The sequence below is a fragment of the Ranitomeya variabilis genome, chromosome 5, assembly GCF_051348905.1.
Source record: "Ranitomeya variabilis isolate aRanVar5 chromosome 5, aRanVar5.hap1, whole genome shotgun sequence".
Classification (NCBI taxonomy): Eukaryota; Metazoa; Chordata; class Amphibia; order Anura; family Dendrobatidae; genus Ranitomeya; species Ranitomeya variabilis.
In genome coordinates, this window is record NC_135236.1 from 620,090,726 (window position 1) to 620,114,641 (window position 23,916).

Genomic DNA, 23,916 nt, shown 5'->3' on the forward strand with positions numbered 1-23,916 from the left:
TGGCAGCGGAGAAAAACCCATTTGTTTCTCCATTTCGATGTTCCTGAAATATGGCATAGCAGACTCATCTGATGAAAACTAAGGTTGGCATGAAGAACTGCTGAAATGGAAAAGGAGAAATGCCCTGGCCACGTAGAAAACACTGCATACATATACAGTATGCTGTGGACGCAGGAGGAATGCTCAAAAGTCACAATAGCAAAGATGATAATGACTATTACCTCTGTACAATGACTATCAGTGGGAACTGGGATAATGAGGCCTGCTGGGGAACATGACTTTAGTGGGGTTGAAGAAATCCATAGTGTCCGTATTGGAGTTCAGCATGAGCTCTGAATGGACATACTGCACAACACTCCCCATGTATGCCTAGTTTGTCAATTTATGCCTTTGTTGATGTGGGCACTGGAATTTGCCTTTAAGAAAACTGCATCAGTGTCCCAGACAATGTGCATGGCCATTTAAACCGATGACACTAAATATTCAATACATGGCAGATGCCCTAGGTTTCCTGCATACTGCACTTATGAGGGTGGTTGGTGCAACCTTGGTGTGTCCAAGAGGCTCGGTGTCCTGTTCTGGCCACTGCTTTGGAATGCCTCGCATTCCATACTGGTGACTGACTGACCTGCGTGAAATAAGCATTTTATGAAAAGAAAGCTCAGACAAGCAATTACTGCTAACAATCACTGTGTAAGGCAGGACTGGGCAAAAAAACTGAGTGGAAAAGTACACAGAGCTTTTTAGGCACGCCAAGGGTGCACTGTGCACTGTAATTAGCATGTTGAATAAAGTTCAGCTGCTGCAAAACAGAAGCAGCAATTAGAACACTACGAATGCATTTTCTATAAGGTCTGCATCATCAGCAAGACTATAAGCTTAGTTTCTACTATCAGTTTAGGCTTACAAACTTCCTTTTGCTGTTACAATATGAGGTAATATATTTTTACTAAGGCAAAGTAGCAGAAGAGCAACCCTTAATTCCCCACAGAGATCCATAAGTCTTGCAATCCCATGACCCTACTATGAGGGAGGGCGAGGGCCGTAGTTATGGCTGAGGACTCTGGGGCATTTGTGCCCTGGCCTCCCATCACATGAAAATAATGTCCATTACTCTGCATATCTGTGGCTCCACTTTCTACGCCTTCAGGGCCCCCTCTGTTCTGTTGCAGGCTCTCTATAGATGGTTCAGCATAAATAGAGACACAGTCCACTTCAACTTTCAAACAAACAACTTTACTTTCTTCTTTACGCAGCACATCCATATTCTTCACAGCATTACACGTTTCTTCCTCTTTCCCTGCACTTCTCTCTCTGTCACACAGCACGTACCCAGGTGGAACCATCTCACATGGTTCCTCAGAATCCTCCCTGTTCAGCTCTGCTATGGCTAGACCTTCCCTTGTCTGTTTCGCCCCAGACATGAGAGCATCAGCCTCCGAAGTCAGTTGCCACATGGCGAGCGACCAGCCCATCTGTACTGTCTGTTGCGGTGACACAGCGTTCTCTTGGTCCAAACTCACTGCATCTGAGACCTCCCTCAGCCATTTCGCCCTGGATCTGAGGGCATCAGCCCATGCAATACATTGCCACATTATGGAGCCACCTGTGTCCCTGTACTGTCACTGCTTCTGTCTTAAGCATCTTTTCCTGCTGGTATTCTGGAATACTACTGTCCAAGGCCCAATGCTGTGGATGGCTGGGCTTCTCCCTGAATTAATGTTGCATGGTCACTGCTATTATTTCCAGCACTTAAGCCAGTGCAGGTAGTTTGGGCACCCTGGCGTGACTGAGTCCTGTGAGGAAATCCTTCCTCTCGTAGCTGCAGCTGATACCTCATACATTAACTATTTACTATACTAAGCTTCTATTATCTAATTCTACTGTGCCCCATCTAGTGTCCCAATTAAGGTACCGCACTTTCCCTAAGCAAACATGTACATTACATGACACATTGGAAATATACTGTATACGTTTAGCAGATTGAAAGGCATAACACATATACAAGTAAGACAATATATAAACATATGTACATAGCAGCACTAAATACTGCATCTTAAATACAGCAATATATTAGCAGTTAACCGAGACATGTTTAAAGGGGTGGGGCATACACCAGTCTTTGTCACCCCTTGCATTTCCCCTTCCTTTAAGGATTGTCGTCCCCGACCATGCCATACTAAAACTTTAATTTGTACCAAGTAATACTCCACGCAGGGAGACAAACAAGGTGGAAAAGATCATTAAATCATCATGAGCAAAGTCTTTTGTCTCAGCGGGTACACCGGATACCACCTCCCGCCACTGGGAAGCATCTTTTACCACTGCATAAGAGCCCATTCTCTTGTAATACATGCCTGGTTCACTGTCCTCCAGGTGTACCTTCAGTCCATTGAGCCCTGGTCCCGCTTGCTTACAGGACTCAAGCACATATGCTGTCCGTCAATAACTTTTTACACAGTTTCTTCCTAACATGACCTGTCCATCAGGTCATCAGTCCAAGCGGTTTTTCCCCCTTCCTTTGTACATAGCACTGCCCTTCTATGATATGTGCACTGCCTCTTCCTGTAGCACAGTCTGTTGCTGCAGCCACACCTGGTCTGTTCCTAGTCCAAGGGCATAGTCCTGCCATCCAGCAGAAAAAATAAACAGTACAATAGGGGACAAATAATGCTCAACTGTGGCCCGTATCGACCACACTGCTCCCAACTTTGGGGGTGCTCCAGGGCTCCTTTGCCCTCAGGGACGCGGAACAGTCCCATTTTTTCTTTTTCATTGATCCGATGCAACAGGCACAACTTTTGCAAAGGAGTAATATCTTTTTAAATGGCATCCACTTATCAGCGGCATGTATCCCATGCTGCGCCAAACCACATCAGGCTCTGTGCCCATACTCTAGTAGATGACCCTGCAGCTGCAGGTGTTGTGTCCTCCTGCCGCTGCAATGACAGGAGAGGGGCATAACTTGGTCATTCATTGACCAGGGAACAGGGGCTGATTGCGCCTTTTCCTGGCCCACATATAACTCCAGGTGATATTGTGACTGGCTGGGGGGGAGGGGCGTTGCTGAACACTGACCGGCATTCCAGGACTTGGGACCAAGGTTCACTCACCACCATCTGCCCATCATCCTGCTCCTGCCGCTATAGCATCCCAGCCGCGATTGCTCTGCGACAGTCAGATCCTTCTGCCACAGCGGCTGCGCATTTCAACTTGGCCTCAATTTCTGGCCCCGGGCTTCTCCGGGGCAGTAGCTGCTTCTTGTTCGCCGGCCTCCAGTTCCCGATGACAAAGTTCCAGCTCACGGCGAAGAGGTTCCATCTTCTGATGTTGCGGCTCCTGAAGAGGTTGCTCCAGCTCCGGATGGCATTGAAGTTCTGGCTCCGCATAAAGAAGTCCCCTGCTCCTGAAGATGGTGTCCTGGTTCCGGTAGCTGCCAGCTCCGTTCCTTGGCAGGCACTGGGAATCGGTCGGTCTAAAATTTGTCAGCGACTCTTTTCAGTCTTCCAGGTTGGGCCTTTTCTTCCTCCGTCTCACATTCTTCCAGATCGCTGACCTCCTCTGGTACATTATGATGTGCGCAACTTCACACGAGGCTTCCTTCTGAGCCCCACCCATTCCAAGGTGGGGTTTCTTCTAGCCGCCCTACCCATGCCTCAGCATACGGTGGTAGAGGGTGAGGCCTTTTCCTTCTCTGGTGCGCCCGCCATGGGCAGACCGGAGGGTGTTGCCAGACAGTTTTTCGCGCCATCTCTGCATCGGAAAGCCCACGAAGAGTGGGATCAAAGTTGTTGGTCTCCATTTTGGCACCATTTTCCATCATCTTTAGAGTCGCCATCTTGGTCATCACAGAGTAAATCACACTCAGTACATTAGTCACATTTGTTTTTTCAGCAATATCCTCGGCATCTTTTCCTTACTTTTTCAGGTCACATTTAAGTAATCAGCATTTTCTTTCTTTGCGGTTTCTCCGCATTGCAAGGCATCGGCCTCCTGCCAACTATGCCATGTTTGAGGGAGGGCCAGGGCCATAGTCATGGCTGAGGACTCCGTGGAATTTGTGCCCTAGCCTCCCATCACATGAAAATAATGTCCATTACTCTGCATGCCTGTGGCTCCACTTTCTACGCCTTCAGGGCCCCTCTGCTCTGCTGCAGGCTCCCTATAGATGGTTCAGCATAAATAGAGACATAGTTCGCTTCAACTTTCAAATAAAAGCTGCAGCTGACCCCTCCTACATTAACTATTTACTATACTAAGCTTCTATCATTTCATTCTACTGTGCCCCATCTAGTGTCCCAATTAAGGTACTGTGCTTTCTCTCAGCAAACATGTACATTACATGACACATTAAAAATATATGCGTTTAGCAGATTGAAAGGCATAACACATATACAAGACAATATGTAAACATATGTACATAGCAGCACTAAATACGACATCTTAAATACAGCAATATAAAAAAACAGTTAACCGAGATGTGTTTGAAGGGGTGGAGGCATACACCAGTCTCTGTAACCCCTTACACTGCCACCATCTCACCAGTGGTCCTTATTTTAACCCTTTCATCTAGCCAATAAAATTTGGTCCTTGCCAAAACACACACAAATCCTTAAGCATGTCAATTTTTTCCAGCTTACAACACAACAGCTTCCAGAGTTGACTGATCACAATTTTTAGTCCTTAGATGTGTTGTCATATAATAAAATAATAACATGTTGTTACATGCAACATCAATAACCTATAAAAAAAACTATGATGTCATGATCCTTTTCCTGTATTTCAATTGTGGCATGTGTTTATGAATTAGATAGCAACAAGAGAAGGAGAACATTGAACTAATAGAGCATCTGTCAACACTAATTGCATAGTCATCAATATGCTAATCAATGTACTGGACAGACCTGAGCATCTCTACAATTGTGATCCCCTGATGTACATCACTGCTCTAAGCAGAGATCACTGTGATGTGCCGAGAGCGGAGACAAGAGAATTGTTCATCGAGTCATTGCACGTAGGATCTTAGTTACGGTTGTTCAAAATCACCATAATACACTGATTTTTTGTTGGAATCGATTATATTTCTTTATACAGACAATGTAACAGCAAAAAAAGGCTATCTAACTAAAGCTACTTTCAAGACTTCGAGGATCAGTATTGAACCTCATTGCCCCGATAGTGACACATCCCTGCATGCAACTGTGACATTTTCCACTGTTCAGCTCCATTTACCTCCTTTGTAGAAGAGGTTGGACCTCACTAATCAAATATTGGTGGACTTTCCTAAGTATTGGTCTTCTGTGTCTTAGAAAATTTGCAAATTTTTCTGAAAGCATTTTTTTTACGAATTTTACAGAATTACGTTTTTGAACAGTTCCCAATTTTTAATTTACAAATACTGAAGAATATTGACCAAATTACTGCCATGCTAAATTCTCATTAAAGTGGTTTCCCACTACTAAAAAAATGTTCAAAAATGGGTCTATGGTGATGCTAACATAAAAAATCATACTCGCCTACTACATTATATCTACTCCTGGATTTCCCCAGCCTCCTTTGTCATCTGCCGGGGAAACGTGAGGTGACCAACATTTGTCCAGAAGAAAAAGACAACTTTTTGGTAGGTATGTTTTTATTTTACTTTTATTAGTACTGTCATTTTTTAAGTCTTTTAGTAATGGGCAATGCATTTAAGGGTAATTTTATGCTTTGCAATTTTTAGGTAAGTGCCACTATAGCATTAAATTGGTGTTTCTCCTTAAAAAATACTGTTTAAGAAGCCACTATCAAATTATTAAACTACACTAGGACTCATATCAATTTATGACTAAAAAAAGAGCTATGTCGAGAAAAACTGGATTACGTTTATCAATGTTTTGTGCTGATATTTCATTAAGTGTAAAAGTTTCTACAGTATTGTAGCATACATACAGTAAGAATTTATTTACACCAGATGGCATTAAAAGAAGAAACATATAAACATACAATATGTCAAGCTGATTTCATAGACGTTATACTACTCCCTTCTGTTATAAACATTTCTGCAGGGAAAAGCAACATTCTAAAAACACAACTCAGAAGATTATATTTCACAATTTAGACAGTTTTACTCATTCTTTATACCTAAACTTAATTTGTGGGAATGAAATAAGAAAAAAACTGTTTATATTTTTCCACACACAATGTTACATAGCAAAGGGCACATTCTGGTATTGCCTTTTAAAGAGGTTGTCGACTACTTTTCATTGATAACCTATCTTAAGGATAGGTCATCAATGTCTGACACCCGCACCCCGGCCGATCATCTGTTATCACTGTCGGCGATGGCAGTCGCTGGCAGAAAGTACTCACTTGCTGAGCTGCTTCCACTTGTAGTAGTCACTGCAGGGTAAAACACACCCGCTTCTTATTCAAATCACTACAAATAGATGGAGCAGCTCCGCAAGTGAGCCTCTGCTGCAGGCGGCTGTGACCGGCACCTATAACAGCTGTTCTGCAGGGGTGCCAGGTGTTGGACCCAAGCCAATCAGACATTGATGACCTAGTCTAAGGATAGGCCATTAATATAAAAGTAGTGAACAACCTCATTAAGTAAATTAAACTGAGCGGCAATACCAAGCTCAGTCAATCAACAGGAACAGGACTTTGCAACTTGTATTCAAATTTGCTCCCCTCCAGAAGGAAGAAAATTGTTTTATAGGTATCTACACTGTAATTTAGTGGTCAACTTATTAAAGGGAACCTGTCACCACCAAAATCGAAGGTAAGCTAAACCCACCAGCATCAGGGGCTTATCTACAGCATTCTGGAATGCTGTAGATAAGCCCCCGATGTATCCTAAAAGATGAGAAAAAGAGGTTAGATTATACTCACCCAGAGGCGGTCCCGGTATGATGAGCCTCGCGGGTCGGTCCGGGGCCTCCCATCTTCTTACGATGATATCCTCTTCTTGTCTTCACGCTGCGGCTCTGGCGCAAGGCGTACTTTGTCTGCCCTGTTGAGGGCAGAGCAAAGTACTGCAGTGCGCAGGCACCGGGAAAGGTCAGAGAGGCCCGGCGCCCTCAACAGGGAAGACAAAGTACGCCTGCGCTGGAGCCGGAGCGTGAAGACAAGAAGAGGCCGTCATCTGATGAAGTTAGGAGGCGCCGGATCGGACCCGCCCCTGGGTAAGTATAATCTAAACTCTTTTTCTCATCTTTTAGGATACATCAGGGGCTTATCTACAGCATTCCAGAATGCTGTAGATAAGCCCCTGATGCTGTTGGGCTTAGCTCACCTTCGATTTTGGGGGTGGCAGGTTCCCTTTAAAGAGCTTTAAATATTGATTAAAGATGTTAGCTAAAGAAAAGCATAATTAATTATTCTTACTGGGAATGCTTTTGAGATTTAAAATATACCAGAGTCTCCAGAAGGAAAAGGCACCCATCTGTATACTGTTTTGAGGTTATACGTGATACTAAAGCAGGTCGGTCTCCAGACCTAAGAATATAATCTGTATATGCAATCAGGGCCACCATAAGGGCATTACTTCCCTTAATGCTGTATAGAGCCTGCTCAATGGGCCTCAGGGTATCGTGTGACAGCACACCACCACTGGTATCAAAGGGGCCCAAAAATGTTGCCAGTATGGGGCCCCGAAATTCCTAGCAGCATACCTGTATGCAATAAATCGCCTGCCACTGATGAGGTGTTGCATCCTTGAATGGACCTGTGCCAGGTGCTGCCAATCAATTAAGTTCACCTTCCTACCTGCTTGTTTTCATTCTATACCCCTCTTCTTTGATTGACAATACTGACTTTACAGCAAAACGAGGGCAGAGAAAGATGGAAAACAAGTAGGTGGGAAGATACTCATAAATGTTTGGCAATTCCATAATGTATCGAGCGCCTTTACTTGGTTTGAATGGTCATTCTATGCTGACATAGTACATTTAAACTCCTTGCAGTATGTCAGTCATTGTGTTTGGATTATCTGGTGTTTTTTCCAAGCTATGTTACAGTATATCCTGAACTTTGCCCGACTTGTTGTCCCGATTAAGTCTGTATCAGTAAGAGGTTCTGACTTTGACCCTGGCCAATCTGACTTAACTTTTATCAGAGCTACTGGTACTTTTGTCTTCTTTTTCTTTCCCTTTTTCCGCCCTTCCTGTTACCAACCAAGCTTAGCTTTGACAAACTTTGCGTGAGGTTCGCTTCTTTATCAACTCTAGAGGGCCCCATTGGAAATCAAGATCTCTGTATGGGGATGAGGGCCACGTTTTCTCTACGACCTGCTAAACTGAGTAGCTAGCTCAAGTAGCTAGCTAGTTGAGGTAACATTTTTGAGCTAAAGGACTCTAACAGACTTTACATGTGGATGGTGTACTTACTTTACAAACCAATCCCACAAATGGCTCTTTAATTTTTTATAAACATTCAGCATTCTATGAGTCAAACTCTACACTACCAGATTTTTTTAGTCTAAGTATTCAGTCTGCAAACTCTAACTTTGGCCACCTTGACAAACTGTCCTTTCAATTGCATTCTCTACTGCTCATGAAATCATGGTCAGATGAAGTTGCAGGCTCCAGAGCACTAGAATGTGAAAAAGCTGCCCCACAACAGCACTTTCCAGGGTGTAATAGCATCTACTTCAACAAATATGGTCACCAAGGGCAAGTCGGCAGATACACTATGTTCCAAATTATTATGCAAATGACATTTTTCTCGGATTTTCCTAAATGGTCAGTGCAAATGACAGTCAGTCTAATAAAAGTCATCACCCATTAGAGTATACATCGAATTTTATTGAAGAAACCTCCCAATGATAACAGTATAAGCTCCAAAATGAATAAAAACTCAAAATGCACTGTTCCAAATTATTAGGCACAGTAGTATTTCTAAACATTTGATATGTTTTAAAGAACTGAAAATGCTCATTTGTGGAATTTGCAGCATTAGGAGGTCACATTCACTGAACAAAAAAGCTATTTAACTCCAAAACATCCTAACAGGCCAAGTTACATGTTAACATAGGAGCCCTTAATTGATATCACCTTCACAATTCTTGCATCCATTGAACTTGTGACTTTACGGAGAGTTTCTGCTTGTATTTCTTTGCATGAAGTCAGAATAGCCTCCCAGAGCTGCTGTTTTGATGTGAACTGCCTCCCACCCTCATAGATCTTTTGTTTGATGATACTCCAAAGGTTCTTTATAGGGTTGAGGTCAGGGGAAGATGGTGGCCACACAATGAGTTTATCTCCTTTTATGCCCATAGCAGCCAATTACTCAGAGGTATTCATTGTCATGCATGAAGATGATTTTGTTCCTGAAGGCACGTTTCTGCTTTTTAGACCATGGAAGAAAGTTGTCAGTCAGAAACTCTACTTACTTTGCTGAGGTCATTTTCACACCTTCAGGAACCTTAAAGGGCTCTACCAGCTGGTTCCCCATGATTCCAGCCCAAAACATGACTCCTCCACCTCCTTGCTGACGTCGCAGCCTTGTTGGGACATGGTGGCCATCCACCAACCATCCACTACTACATCCATCTGGACCGTCCAGGGTTGATCGACACTCATCAGTAAACAAGACTGTTTGAAAATTAGTCTTCATGTATGTCTGGGCCCACTGCAACCTTTTCTGCTTGTGAACACTGTTTAGGAGTGGCCGAATAGTAGGTTTATGCACCACAGCAAGCCTTTGAAGGATCCTGCACCTTGAGGTTCGAGGGACTCCAGACACACCAGCAGCTTCAAATAACTGTTTGCTGCTTTATAATGGTATTTTGGCAGCTGCTCTCTTAATCCAATGAATTTGTCTGGCAGAAAACTTCCTCATTATGCCTTTATTTGCATGAACTCTGTGCTCTGTTTCAGTCACAAAACTCATCAGAGTATGATGATCACTCTTAAGTTTTCGTGAAATATCTAATTTTTTCATACCTTGTCCAAGGCATTGCACTATTTAACGCTTTTCAGCAGCAGAGAGATACTTTTTATTTCCCATATTGCTTGAAACCTGTGACCTGCATAATAATGTGGAACATCATTTTTGAGTAGTTTTCCTTTAATTAGAACCACCTGGAAAACTAATTATCACATGTGTTTAAGATTGATTTCAGTGATTCATTGAGCCCTGAGACACAATAACATCCACGAGTTTATTTGAAAAACAAAACAATTAAATCTTTATGACACTTAAATCCAATTTGCATAATAATTTGGAACACAGTGTATATACATTTTATCTAGAACATAGTAGATTTGTCCAATCTAAGGACAGTCTTGACTGTCAATTACAGTGCTGAGGGCGGGATGGTGGAGATGAAACTGAATACCGAAGAAACACAAAGCTGCTGAACCACCCCTGAACATGATTTACATGGAATTAGGAATAAACATTTTTCAAAGGGCAGAGAGAATGAATGATGATTAATGAACTTGGCATCATGGTGACGTGATTGGCATGGTTATTCTAGTGACAGATCTGTTTTAAATAGACAGTTTCTTCTTTCCAAAGGAGCTCTAATTTTTGCATATTTGTTTTTCTAATGACAACTGTCTAACCTCTAAGACTTCAAGCACTAGCTAGTGGTCTCCACAAGGAGAAATAGTACTCCCAAATGCTTCTCAGACGGCCTAATAACAAAGTTTTAGATGCAACAAAGATATCTAAACTAAAAATGAAGGACATATACTGCACAATATTGATTTTTATACTATAAGACACAACTTTTAGCAAAAAAATTGTGATAAAAATATATACATCTTATAATCTGGAGGCAGCTTCTTCTAATCAATGATACAGTGTCCTTCTTGGCCACTGAGAGAACGATGCAAGAATGCAGATTTTTCTCCTTCTGCTTAAAAATAATCAATCTGCTTGGTGCAGGGTGGACTAAAAGCTACCAGGACTTGCACCATCAAAACTAAATGAATGCTGCAGGTCCTGGCTAGCTGTCATATGACTGAAAATAACTTCAAAATGTGTGCTGTGTATGTGTTTATGTAGCTGAGCTGTGTGTGATAATGTTAGTGGGCTGCATGGGTGATGTGTAGCTGATCTGCGTGTATATTAACGTAGCTGGTTGTTGCTGTATCTGAGCTCAGTGTATGCTGATGTAGCAAAGTTGTGTGCGCAGCAGAGCTGTGTGTATGTTGCAGATCTCTGTGTATGTAGCAGAGCTGTGTGCATGTCATAGTGTACATATTGTGCGTGCTGTAAAGCTATACATATGCATCAGTGAAACAAAAAAAAACGTACTTCCCTATTCAACCCTAATGCAATACAATTAATGATATCGACCCATCTACTTCTTTACATCGCCAGGGCAGTTTTTATTTGTAGTAAATATGTTTTCCTATTTTCTTATATCTAAACCCGGGGAACATCTTACATGTTTCATATATCTTTTTGGTTTTGTTTTGTTTTATTAAGCTGAATCGAAAATGTGTGTGTGATTTCAGCTCAAAAAAGCATTTACCTACTTTTCTGTAGATACGGTTTTTCAAACCCTATTCAGATGAATAGGAAAGTCCTAGAAATGTCTTCAGCAAATCTTCCATGTTTGATCAAACACCTATGCTATTGTACTGGCATAAAGTTACTGTACATAGGATTTTTGCATGCAGATGAGCATACTGTATATATACATATACAGGTGTGTCTCACAAAATTAGAATATCATTAAAAAGTTACTTTATTTTAGTTCTTCAATACAAAAAGTGAAACTCATATATTATATAGAGTCATTGCAAACAGAGTGATCTATTTAAAGTGTTTATTTCTGTTAATGTTGATGATTATGGCTTACAGCCAATGAAAACCCAAACTTCATTATCTCAGTAAATTAGAATACTTTATAACACTAGCTTGAAAAATGATTTTAAAATCAGAAATGTTGGCCTACTGAAATGTATGTTCAGTAAATGTATTCAATACTTGGTCGGGGCTCCTTGTGCATCAATTACTGCATTAATACGGTGTGGCATGGAGGAGATCAGCCTGTGGAACTGCTGAGGTGTTATGGAAGTCCAGGTTGCTTTGATAGCAGCCTTCAGCTCGTCTACATTGTTGGGTCTGGTGTCTCTGATCTTCCTCTTGACAATACCTCAAACTCTATGGGGTTAAGTCAGACGAGTTTCCTGGCCAATCAAGCACAGTGATACTGTAGTTTTTATACGTACTTTTGGCAGTGTGGACAGGTGCCAAGTCCTGCTGGAGAATGAAATTTCCATCACCAAAAAAGCTTGTCAGCAGAGGGAAGCATGAAGTGCTCTAAAATTTCCTGGTAGACGGCTGCACTGACATTGGTCTTGATAAAACACAGTGGACCTACATCAGCAGATGACATGGCTCCCCAAACCATCACTGATTGTGGAAACTTCACACTAGACCTCCAGCAGCTTGGATTGTGGCCTCTCCACTCTTCCTCTAGACTCTGGGTCCTTGATTTCCAAATGAAATGTAAAATTTTCTTTCACCTGAAAACAACACCTTGGACCACTGAGCATCAGTCCAGTTCTTTTTCTCCTTGGTCCAGTTAAGACACTTCTGGCGTTGTCTATTGATTATGAGTGGCTTGACACAAGGAATGTGACACTTGTAGCCCAAGTCCTGGATACATTTGTGTGTGGTCGCTCTTGAAGCAATGACTCCAGCAGCAGTCCACTCCTTGTGAATCTCCCTCAAATTTTTGAACTGCCTTTTCTTAACAATCCTTTCAAAGCTGCGGTTATCCCTGTTGCTTGTGCACCTTTTTATACCACACTTTTCCTTCCACTCAACTTTCCATTAATATGTTTGGATACAGCACTGTGTGGACAGCCAGATTCTTTAGCAGGAACCTTTTGTGGCTTACCCTCCTTGTGGAGTGTGTTAATGACTGCCTTCTGGACATCTGTCAATTCAGCAGTCTTCCCCATGATTGTGAAGCCTTCTGAAACAGACTAGGGGACCTTTATAAACGCTTAGGAATCATTTGCAGGTGTCTTTTGTTAATTATTCTAATTTACTGAGATAATGACTTTTGGGTTTTCATTTGCTGTAAGCCATGATCATCAACATTAACAGAAATAAACACTTGAAATAGATCACCTGGTTTGTAATGACTCTATGTAATATATGAGTTCCACTTTTTTGTATTGAAGAACTGAAATTAATTAACTTTTTGATGATATTCTAATTTTGTGAGAAGCACCTGTATATTTAGCATTCTGTGTCATGAATTCAGGATGTGATGTGGTTAAAGACATTTGCATAGTTAATAATAATTACCAACCTCCTAGTCCTGGTCTTAAGCGGTTATCATAGCCATCTAGCAGACGATCAAGGATCCTCGTGAACACTGTGGTATTGTCTCTAATCTCATCCTGTGTGCTTTGCCCGCAACTGAAATTACAGGACATTGAAAAAATATATTATTAAGCATTGAGATGAATACAATCCTGCCATCAGTAATTCTAAAATCTACTTATCCGTACTTATGCTGATTCAGAGCCACAAAATCTCTTCTATTCAGCCAGATTGTCATTCCAAAGCAATTACAGCTAAAGATGGGCCCCAACTCACTCAGCTTTTTCCTATTTTTAATCAATGTATCACTCAATCCTTAATACTGTGAATCACATGGAAAGGATGTGACTGCTAGTCCAGATAAGGCGTATTCCTGCCGTATGGCAGCATCATATGCGCATTCCTTCTGGACTGTCCTACATGATACTGTACCTACAGAGGACAAGAGGGTTACACTTGCCGAGAGCCTGCACTATTTAGATTCCTTTTTTTTTACCAATTGTCTTTTGGAGAGCTTATTATCACTATACTTTTCACATGCTTTACATTATATTGACATCTTTAGCTTTAACGTACTGTCACATTTTCCAACTTATTATATGCAATTGCTAACCTGTAGCAAAAATAATATAATCTAACAATATATTACACCACTGTATTGTCTGTAGAGCTAGAATATTCTGCTCAATGGTACAATAAAGATCTGTGCAAAACACTGCATATACGTTGTCGCCGTTATAAAAAAAAAAGTATTTTTCCAGAAACGGTACCATTGTTATTTACAGGTTGCGATTAGCATTTTAGAAATTTTAGGCATTTTTTTTCAGTTGAAGTCTAAGGGGTAATGTTTCTCCTTGTGGAGAGTGACATACGCTCTGGCATGCAAAGGTACGAATGGTTATTTGTGGTGCAATGCTCCTCTGGGAAATTTAATATGCAAATTGCCTCTTCAGAGAGGAAGAGAACTTCAAATTTATAGCACCACCTGTTGGAAGCAGTAACCCTACAATTTACAATGACCCTTTGATGAGTCTTACAATATAACTTAGGATAAAAGCCAAATCAGAGTCTCAATTTGCAGACACGGTGTTACGGGCTAATGGACTTCGTCAGTGCAAAGTATGGCTCTGGACTGAGGTCTAAGGGGTAAATTATATCAATAACATTGTTTTTGGAAAAATACCTTTTTTCTTACACAACTATATAAATATACAGCACTGGAAAAAAGTTTGGACACACCGGTTCATGCAATGGTTTTCTTGTTTATAATGAAATGTGCGGAAAGTATTCAGACCTCTTTAAATTTTTCACTCTTTGTTTCATTGCAGCAATTTGGTAAATTCAAAAAAGTTCATTTTTTTTTCATTAATGTACACTCTGCACCCCATCTTGACTGAAAAAAAACAGAAATGTAGAAATGTTTGCAAATTAATTAAAAAAGATAAACTGAAATATCACATAGTATTAGTCATAAGTATTCAGACCCTTAGCTCAATATTGAGTAGAAGCCCCCTTTTGAGCTAGTACACTGTACAGCCATGAGTTTTCTTGGGAATGACGCAACAAGTTTTTCACACCTGGATATGGGGATCCTCTGCCATTTTTCCTTGCAGTTCCATCAGGTTGGATGGTGATCGTTGGTGGGAAGCCATTTTCAGGTCTCTCCAGAGATGATCAATTGGGTTTAGGTCAGGGCTCTGGCTGGACCAGTCAAGAATGGTCACAGAGTTGTTCTGAAGCCACTTCTTTGTTATTTTACTGTGTACTTAGCGTCATTGTCTTGTTGGAAGATGAACCTTCGGCCAAGTCTGAGGTCCAGAGCACTCTGGAAAAGGTTTTCCTCCAGGTTATGTACTTCTGTACTTCTGTACTTGGCCGCATTCATGTTTTCTTCAATGACAACCAGTGGTCCTGTCCCTGCAGCTGAAAAACACCCCCATAGCATGATGCTGCCACCACCATGTTTCACTGTTTGGATTGTATTGAGCAGGTGATGAACAGTGCCTGGTTTTATCCACACATATTGCTTAGCATTATCACCAAAAAGGTCTATCTTTGTCTCATCAGATCAGAGAATCTTATTTCTCATAGTCTGTGAGTCCTTCATGTGGTTTTTAGCAAACTTTGCTGGCTTTCATATGTCTTGCACCGAGAAGAGGCTTCTGTTGGGCCACTCTGCCATAAAGGCAAGACTGGTGGAGGGCTGCAGTGATAGTTGGCTTTGTGGAACTTTCTCCCATCTCCCTACTGCATCTCTGGAGCTCAGCCATTGTTATCTTTGGGTTCTTCTTTACCTCACTCTCCAAGGCTCTTCTCCCACGTTTGTTCAGTTAGGCTGGACGGCCAGGTCTAGGAAAACTTCTGGTGGTCCCAAACTTCTGCCATTTAAGGATTACAGAGGCCACTGTGCTCTTAGGAACCTTGAGTACTGCAGAAATTCTGTTGTAACCTTTGCCAGATCAGTGCCTTGCCACAATTTTGTCTCTGAGCTCCTTGGCCAGTTCCTTTGAACTCATGATTCTCATTTGGTCTGACATGCACTGTGAGCTGTGAGGTCTTATATAGACAGGTGTGTGCCTTTCCAAATCAAGTCCTATCAGTTTAAATAAACACAGCTGGCCTCCGATGAAGTAGAACCATCACAAGGAAATTGACAGCATGTGACTCAAATATGAGTATATATACTGTATATAAATATAAGGGTCTGAATGCCTATGATCGTGTGATATTTTGCTTTTTCTTTTTTAGTAAATTTGCAAATATGTCTACATTTCTGTTTTTTTTCAGTCAAGATGGAGTGCAGAGTGTACATTAATGTAAAAAAAATGAACTTTTTTGAATTTACCAAATGGCTGCAATGAAACAAAGAGGTAAAAAAAATGTATTAAACCTTATATTCATCAAAGTACCCCTTGTTTACTCTAAGGACAGCTTTACACCCCTTTGGCATTCGGTCAGGCAGCTTCATCTGGTACTGGCGTGGAATAACTTTCCAACATTCTTGAAGGAGTTCCCAAAGGAGCTGGACATTTTCGGCTGCTTTGCCTTCATTTGCAGTCCCACTCAACCCAACCATCTCGACTGGGCTGAGATCAGGTGATTGTGGAGACTATGTAATCTGGCACAGCACTCCATTTCTCTCCATTTTGATCACATAGCCTTTATATAGCCTAGAGTTTGAGTCAATGTTCTGTTGCAACTCAAAGGATGGACCCACTAAGTGCAGACTAGATGGAATTACATGTCATTGTAAAAGTACAAAAAAATTTGAAGGTTTGAAAACTATGATTTTTTTTCCGAATTCCTAAATTTTCACAAATAAAATAAAATGTTATGAATAAATCGTAAATCTAATAATCAGTGGGATTCATTGAAGTGTTCCAGAGTTATTACCGCATAAAGTGACGTTGGTCAAAATTGGTCAAATTTGACCTGGTCAGGAAGAGGAAAACAAGCTGAAGGAGTTAAAAACAGCAATGACTTTTACTTCATTTATTTTTAGAGATTAAAGAACTGTACAAGAAAAATCACTACAATCTTAGGGATGAAAAGAACATTCTGATACTCTATCCAAGAATTCTACTTTTTACTAATTTACATGATATTAGTACATCAAAGTCTCAGTTTACTCAATTGTATTCAATTGTATTCCCAAAGCTATGACTATTAATTGGCTACTTAGTTACGTTATCAAATTGACTGTGTGTAATTATATTAGTATATTTGTAAGATGGGCTTGATCATTGGCTGTGGAAGTCGCCTGAGAAAAACCAATGCAAAATCCTTTTCTTGCTCTAGCTCACAACAGTTGATAGATAAAAATATTTTTCTCAGAATATAATAAAACCTTATAGACGAAGCACAATAACACCAATAGCCTAATAAAAAAGTCTTCTAAAATGCACATCTGTAATACTTGCAATGTACAAAACTACAGTATGCCATCACAATGTCCAATTTAAAATTGCTACATAATTGCACAATAATGCCATCCCTAAAGGGGATTGTTCCAGGTACATTTTAATTAATAGAACTCATAATGAAATGTAAAAATGAATTAATCCAAACAAAACAGTACAAAAAAAGCAAAAAAACAAACAAACATAATTTTACCTAAAAACACACAAAAAAAAACATGTATAAATCCTTGTACAAAAACTATAGCTCTCAACTCAGTAAAAAAAAGCTTCCAGATGACTTCATTGATGAGAAAAACAAAAAAGCTATAAATCCCAGAAAAAATAGCAGATTTTTTAAATTTCAGAACTATTTTCTCGAATAAATACAAAATAAAAAAATAAAACATAGAAGTTTGTTATTGGTGTAATTTTGTGAATATGGAGAAAATTAGCAGGTATTTTTTTACCACACAATCAATGCCTTAAAATCCAATCCCCAAAAATAATGGTGTAGGTTTTTTTCCACCATTTCATAAAAGTTGGATTTGTTTCATTTTCCAGTACACTGTATGGTAAAATTATTGATTTTATTTAAAACCATCACTCATCCTCCAAAAATAAGTTCTCAAATAGTTATATCTATGGAAAACTATAAAAGGAAAGAGAGGAAAAAAGTACAAAAACGAAAATTGAGAACGGTAGGAAGGTGGTTAAAAATGCAATAACATTTAAATTGCTGTGGTAGCAATTTGTAAACTACTGTTGCATAATGAGTTACATTAAAATTGCATTGCATGTTCAGATCAAGTTTCTTGTATATAAAAATATGCTATTATTTATGAATGAAAACAAAATTAAAACACATGACTGCATACGCCAGCTATAGGCTACAATTAAAATGAACTGCATCGCTGGGAATTTATTTTGTCTTGACATTCTATAAAACATCAACAATTCAAAACAATTAATGTTACAAGGCATAAAAGTAAAACCCTGTCCTTACCACCAAATATCAGTATGACTGACATGAAATTAGATTTTGATTTGTGAGATACAATACGCAATACAGTACTCAGCCTTTTATCGGCGGTCATTAGGGATCCTTATTCCTCAGTGCTGGTTTTTAACGGCACCAAAGAACAAGGGAATTGCACCGCCCGGCGGCGACAAATCCCACGGGTGTCAGCTGTACATGACTGCTGACACCCTGCTCTATTGGCCTTGGCCGGTTTTGAAGCTGATTGGGGCCGATTAACCCCTTACATTCTGCTGTCAATCGCGATGGTGGCAACTAATTGGTTGCAAAAGCGGTTGCAAGAGTTGTTTTTAGTGTGTAAAAATAGTAAAGCATAAAAAACAACATAAATCTGTAATCGCTGTAATCGTACTGACCCGAAGGACGACTCAGTATTATCACTTTAACCGAACGGTGACTGGAGCAAAAAATATAAACAATAACTGAGTGGTGTTTTCTGCTCATTCTGTGATTGAAAAAGCTGAATAAAAAAAAGCAATTAAAAAATACAATGCGCCCCAAAATAGTATAAAAAAACGGAAACTCGTCCCACAAAAAATAAACCCTCACAGCTACAGCTCTCAGAAAGTGGCGATGAAAAAAACTACTTTTCATAAAGTGGCATTTTTATTGTGTGATAGCAGCAAAACCTAAAAACAACCCAATATTAATCTGGTATCACTGTAATACCACCGACCCGAAGAATAAATCCACCCTATCACTTATACAGCACAGTGAGCTGCATAAAATAGAACATAAGAACTATTCTTGTACTGCCATCTAATTTTTCATTCTACCTCCCAAAAATCGGAAAAAGACTTGGCTCACATTTATGATAGACCATTATTTTTAATCTTTAAAGACTCCATAACAACAGGGTCTGTACCTCAGGACTGGCGTATAGCAAATGTGGTGCCAATATTCAGAAAGGGGACAAAAACTGAACTCGGTAATTATAGGCCAGTAAGTTTAACCTCTACTGTGGGTAAAATCCTGGAGGGCATTCTAAGGGATGCGGTACTGGAGTATCTGAAGAGGAATAACCTCATGACCCAGTATCAGCACGGGTTTACTAGGGACCGTTCATGTCAGACTAATTTGATCAGCTTCTATGAGAGGTAAGTTCTGGACTGGACCAAGGGAACCCAGTGGACGTAGTGTATATGGACTTTTCAAAAGCTTTTGATACGGTGCCACACAAAAGGTTGATACATAAAATGAGAATAATGGGGATAGGGGAAAATATGTGTAAGTGGATTGAGAGCTGGCTCAGGGATAGGAAACAAAGGGTGGTTATTAATGGAGCACACTCGGACTGGGTCACGGTTAGCAGTGGGGTACCACAGGGGTCAGTATTGAGCCCTCTTCTTTTTAACATATTTATTAATGACCTTGTAGGGGGCATTCAGAGTAGAATTTCACTATTTGCAGATGACACTAAACTCTGCAGGGTAATCAATACAGGGGAGGACAATTTTATATTACAGGATGATTTATGTAAACTAGAAGCTTGGGCTGATAAATGGCAAATGAGCTTTAATGGGGATAAATGTAAGGTCATGCACTTGGGTAGAAGTAATAAGATGTATAACTATGTGCTTAATTCTAAAACTCTGGGTGTGAGGAAAATGTATGTCACGATAATGTAAAAACCATAGCTGACGGCTTTTTGCACTTCTAACCATGGTCCCAAAAACACATGGCAGACACTGGGTAATTTGAAGCTAGTGTGTGAGCAGGGTGTGGCTTTAAACTGCAGGTGACCAATCCTGCAAAGCCACCTGTGGTCCCTCCCTTCTCAGTCAGGAATTTCTTTGTCTCCAGGGTCTGAAAACGTAAAGATCTCTGACCTCAGTGCATATAATTAACCAGCCCTTAGTGATGCCCCGAGGCTAGAGTATATAAGTCTCTACTCTTAACCCAGCCCAGGTAGTCAGCAGAGTTTTACTGGAGGAGCTGTTTCTATCCAGACCTCCTGATGCATTGGGACATATGGGAACTTCCCCCCCCCACTAGCCTGGTTGCCTGCAATGTCCTGAGAACATGTGAGTGTTACCGCTTCTCATTTAATACCTTTGTTTTATAATTACCTTGTATATTTCACTTGTCTCTTTTGTAACATCCTTCTAATATTTTTATATAAACACTGCCTTATCTTCGAAGTAAAATTTCTAAAGTACTAGTTTCGTTCTTCATGCTCTAAAACGTACCTTAAGCCTTCTGAAGGGAATTACGCTACTGTTTTGGGTTAGCTTCGGACCTGTTTAATCGAAGCTGGTGGCAGCATACCATGTGTGGGGCCTTTGGGTGTTGTTGTAGCGACTGCAGCGTTGATAATTATTGTTCCTGCCTGTGTGGGAGTATTTATATCGCGTCGCTGCAGCATGCCCAATAGCCAGTACATAGCAGGCAGCCTTTCTGGTGACAAATTACCCTAGGTGCAGTACCTACTCTGACCTGAGAGTAAGGGGGGCGCCAGAGAGCTGCAAGTTACAAGTGGAACTATAAGCGGGATATACATAAATCCCTGCAGTTCGTGGTATATTAAAGAGCAGTGGGATACCTAAAATAAGCCCCTCCTGTAAACTAGGTCAATAGCCTTGTGTGGGTTTTTCATCACATTGTAGCAGTGGAGGGTTACCCAAGATAAGCCCCCTGCACATGTGATAGCCGTCTGTTGGCCTAAAGTTCCCCGAGCCGTGACGTAGGGGTGATGGTCACGGTGGGAATCGTGACAAATTGGTGGCAGCGGTGAGGATTCATGACACTGGGCAAAACCGCCAATTAAAAAGACCTGGGTGTATGGGTGGATGACAAACTCATATTCAGTGGCCAGTGTCAGGCAGCTGCTACAAAGGCAAATAAAACAATGGGATGCATTAAAAGAGGCATAGATGCTCATGAGGAGAACATAATTTTACCTCTATACAAGTCACTAGTTCGACCACACTTAGAATACTGTGTACAGTTCTGGTCTCCGGTGTATAAGAAAGACATAGCTGAACTAGAGCGGGTGCAGAGAAGAGTGACCAAGGTTATTAGAGGACTGGGGGTCTGCAATACCAAGATAGATTATTACACTTGGGGCTATTTAGTTTGGAAAAACAAAGCCTAAGGGGTGATCTTATGTTAATGTATAAATATATGAGGGGACAGTACAAAGACATTTCTGATGATCTTTTTAATCATATACCGGTGACAGAGACAAGGGGGCATCCTCTACGTCTGGAGGAAAGAAGGTTTAAGCATAATAACATATGCGGATTCTTTACTGTAAGAGCAGTGAGACTATGGAACTCTCTGCCGTATGATGTTGTAATGAGTGATTCATTACTTAAATTTAAGAGGGGACTGGATACCTTTCTGGAAAAGTATAATGTTACAGGGTATATACATTAGATTCCTTGATAGGGCGTTGATCCAGGGAATCAGTCTGATTGCCGTATGTGGAGTCGGGAAGGAATTTTTTTCCCCAAGGTGGATCTTACTCTTTGCCACATGGGTTTTTTTTGCCTTCCTCTGGATCAACATGTTAGGGCATGTTAGGTTAGGCTATGGGTTGAACTAGATGGACTTAAAGTCTTCCTTCAACCTTAATAACTATGTAACTATGTAACTATCTTGCGCTCCGCTGAGTGCTTACATCGGGTTTCCTTGTAAATTCCCCAAAATCACAATTCAGACAAAACACCTGACGGAACCACTCATGTATGAGGCATATGGAGTCACTTTGAACTGGTCTATGTTCCGGTGGTGTACCATTTTAGGCGTCTTATAAATGCAACAGTGTGGGCGACCACAGACCTAAAAAGATGATTACCACTGGAGCAGATGCCAAATGGAGTTCAAAGTGCCTCTATCTGCCTCATTATAGCGGGTGGTTCCATCAGGGGTTTTGTCTGAATTGCATTATTGTGGAATTTACACGGAAGCCCAGACGTAATTGCTCAGCATACAACACAAGAATATGATCCCAGCATTATACTGAAAATGATCCAAAAATCTTATGTACCACAAAATGTTACCAATAAAAACCTTAATTTATCCTGCATAAAACCATCCCCCACTCAGGTCTGTTACATATGTGGAATTATAGGAGACCCCACATTACTGATGGAACAAAGATTCTGGAAAAGTGACATGACTCCCGCCCCTTCAAACAAAATCCAATGAATTCTGTGCTCCCAAATCCAAATGCCCACCATCCTTCTGAGACTCACTGTGCCTAAACCACAGTACGCAGCCACATGTTTGGCATTATTGTGTACAATTTATGAAGTGCAAACCACGAGAAGCACAAGCTGGGCACAATGTATGGGGCGCTAAAATATATGGGGACGCTACACTTTAAGAAGCACATATTTGCAATTCTCCAGAAAAAAAGCATGGCATGGATGTTACAAAATAGCCTCTGTAGCTGTAAATGAATTCATTTGAGATGTGCAATTTCTACAGTGGGGTTACTTTTGGGGCACCTTCAGGGCTCCACAAATGTCGCCTGCAAACAATTCTAGCAAAAGCTGTGCTTCAAAAGCCAAACAGCGCTCCTTTCTTTTCAGAACAGTAATTTATGACAACATATGGGGCACCACCATGTTTGGGAGAAATTGCGCAAAATAATCTGTGGGGTCTAGTTTCACCTATTAACCCTTGTGTACCAGAAAATTTTGCAGCAAACACAAAAAATTATTTTTTTACCACTGAAATGTCATATTTCCATGTCTCAAAGTTATAAAGTTCGGTGGCGCACCTATGGGTTTAAAATACTCACAACACTCCTAGATCAATTCCTTAGGCAATATGGGGTCACCTGGGGGGGATTTCTGCTGTTTTGGCATCTCAGGGGCTCAGCTAATCGAGACCACATTCTATGCAAACAAAATCTGCGTATTAAAAGTCAAGTAGCACTTCTTCCTATCCGATTCCTGCCGTGTGCTCAAACAGTAGTGTACAACCACATATGGGGAACCCCCCAAGGAAGAAGAAATACGAGAAATGTGCGTCGGAAATCTCCACTGCCTCCACCAGGTCATATACCCTCTTTCCTAGCCTTTACATTTTTTTCCTACTTCTGCTGCTTTGCCTTTATGCTATACTGTGTTTTACTATGCATGGGACATTGGTCCCTGGGATTACGTATATACTAATCTGTTATGTATCTGGTGGCTGTAGTCTGCTCTGACACATTCACTTGCACACTAGGCCCCTTATGCAATGTATTTGGACACATTAATGTGTAAGCACTTGGTACTTTAGGTAATCTTTTGTATGACAAGCATAACCTTATGTATAGATTTAGCAGCCCCTATTTATAGGATTAGTAGACTTTATTGGATTTTTGACATTTATTCTGTATACTGATTATCAGATTTATATAGAGACATGTAGTCTTTAGGAGTGTTACATCCGTATCATATATGTATGTCACTATAGGATATATTGAAGTTTGTGAAGTTTTCTGGGTATATATTAGGAATTGGTATATGGCTTTGCTGGCAGTATTCTTTGTAATTGTGTCTCTAATTTTGTTTTACTTGAATTTTATAATTATTTGTGAATAAAGAATTTTGTATTTTATTATATTTTGGCTTATGCTTCCCTGTTCTGTTTTGGGACATAATACAGATAGTAGTTACTCATACCTCTCAATAATTCATACTTATTTTCCACCATAATTTGCTAAATAAATCTTGCCAAATCTGACAAGGTGATTTTCTGGATTTG

At 40.5% G+C, this 23,916-nt stretch overlaps 1 protein-coding gene across 1 annotated transcript in view; it reads right to left on the bottom strand.

The window, feature by feature from the left end:
* GABRA1 (gamma-aminobutyric acid type A receptor subunit alpha1) overlaps positions 1-23,916 on the bottom strand; it is a 302,930-nt gene that overhangs the window by 205,434 nt on the left and 73,580 nt on the right. Inside the window, exon 3 of the mRNA XM_077266108.1 lies at positions 13,265-13,374. Within this exon, the coding sequence (XP_077122223.1) occupies positions 13,265-13,374 (110 nt within the window). The remainder of the gene's footprint in view (positions 1-13,264; positions 13,375-23,916) is intronic.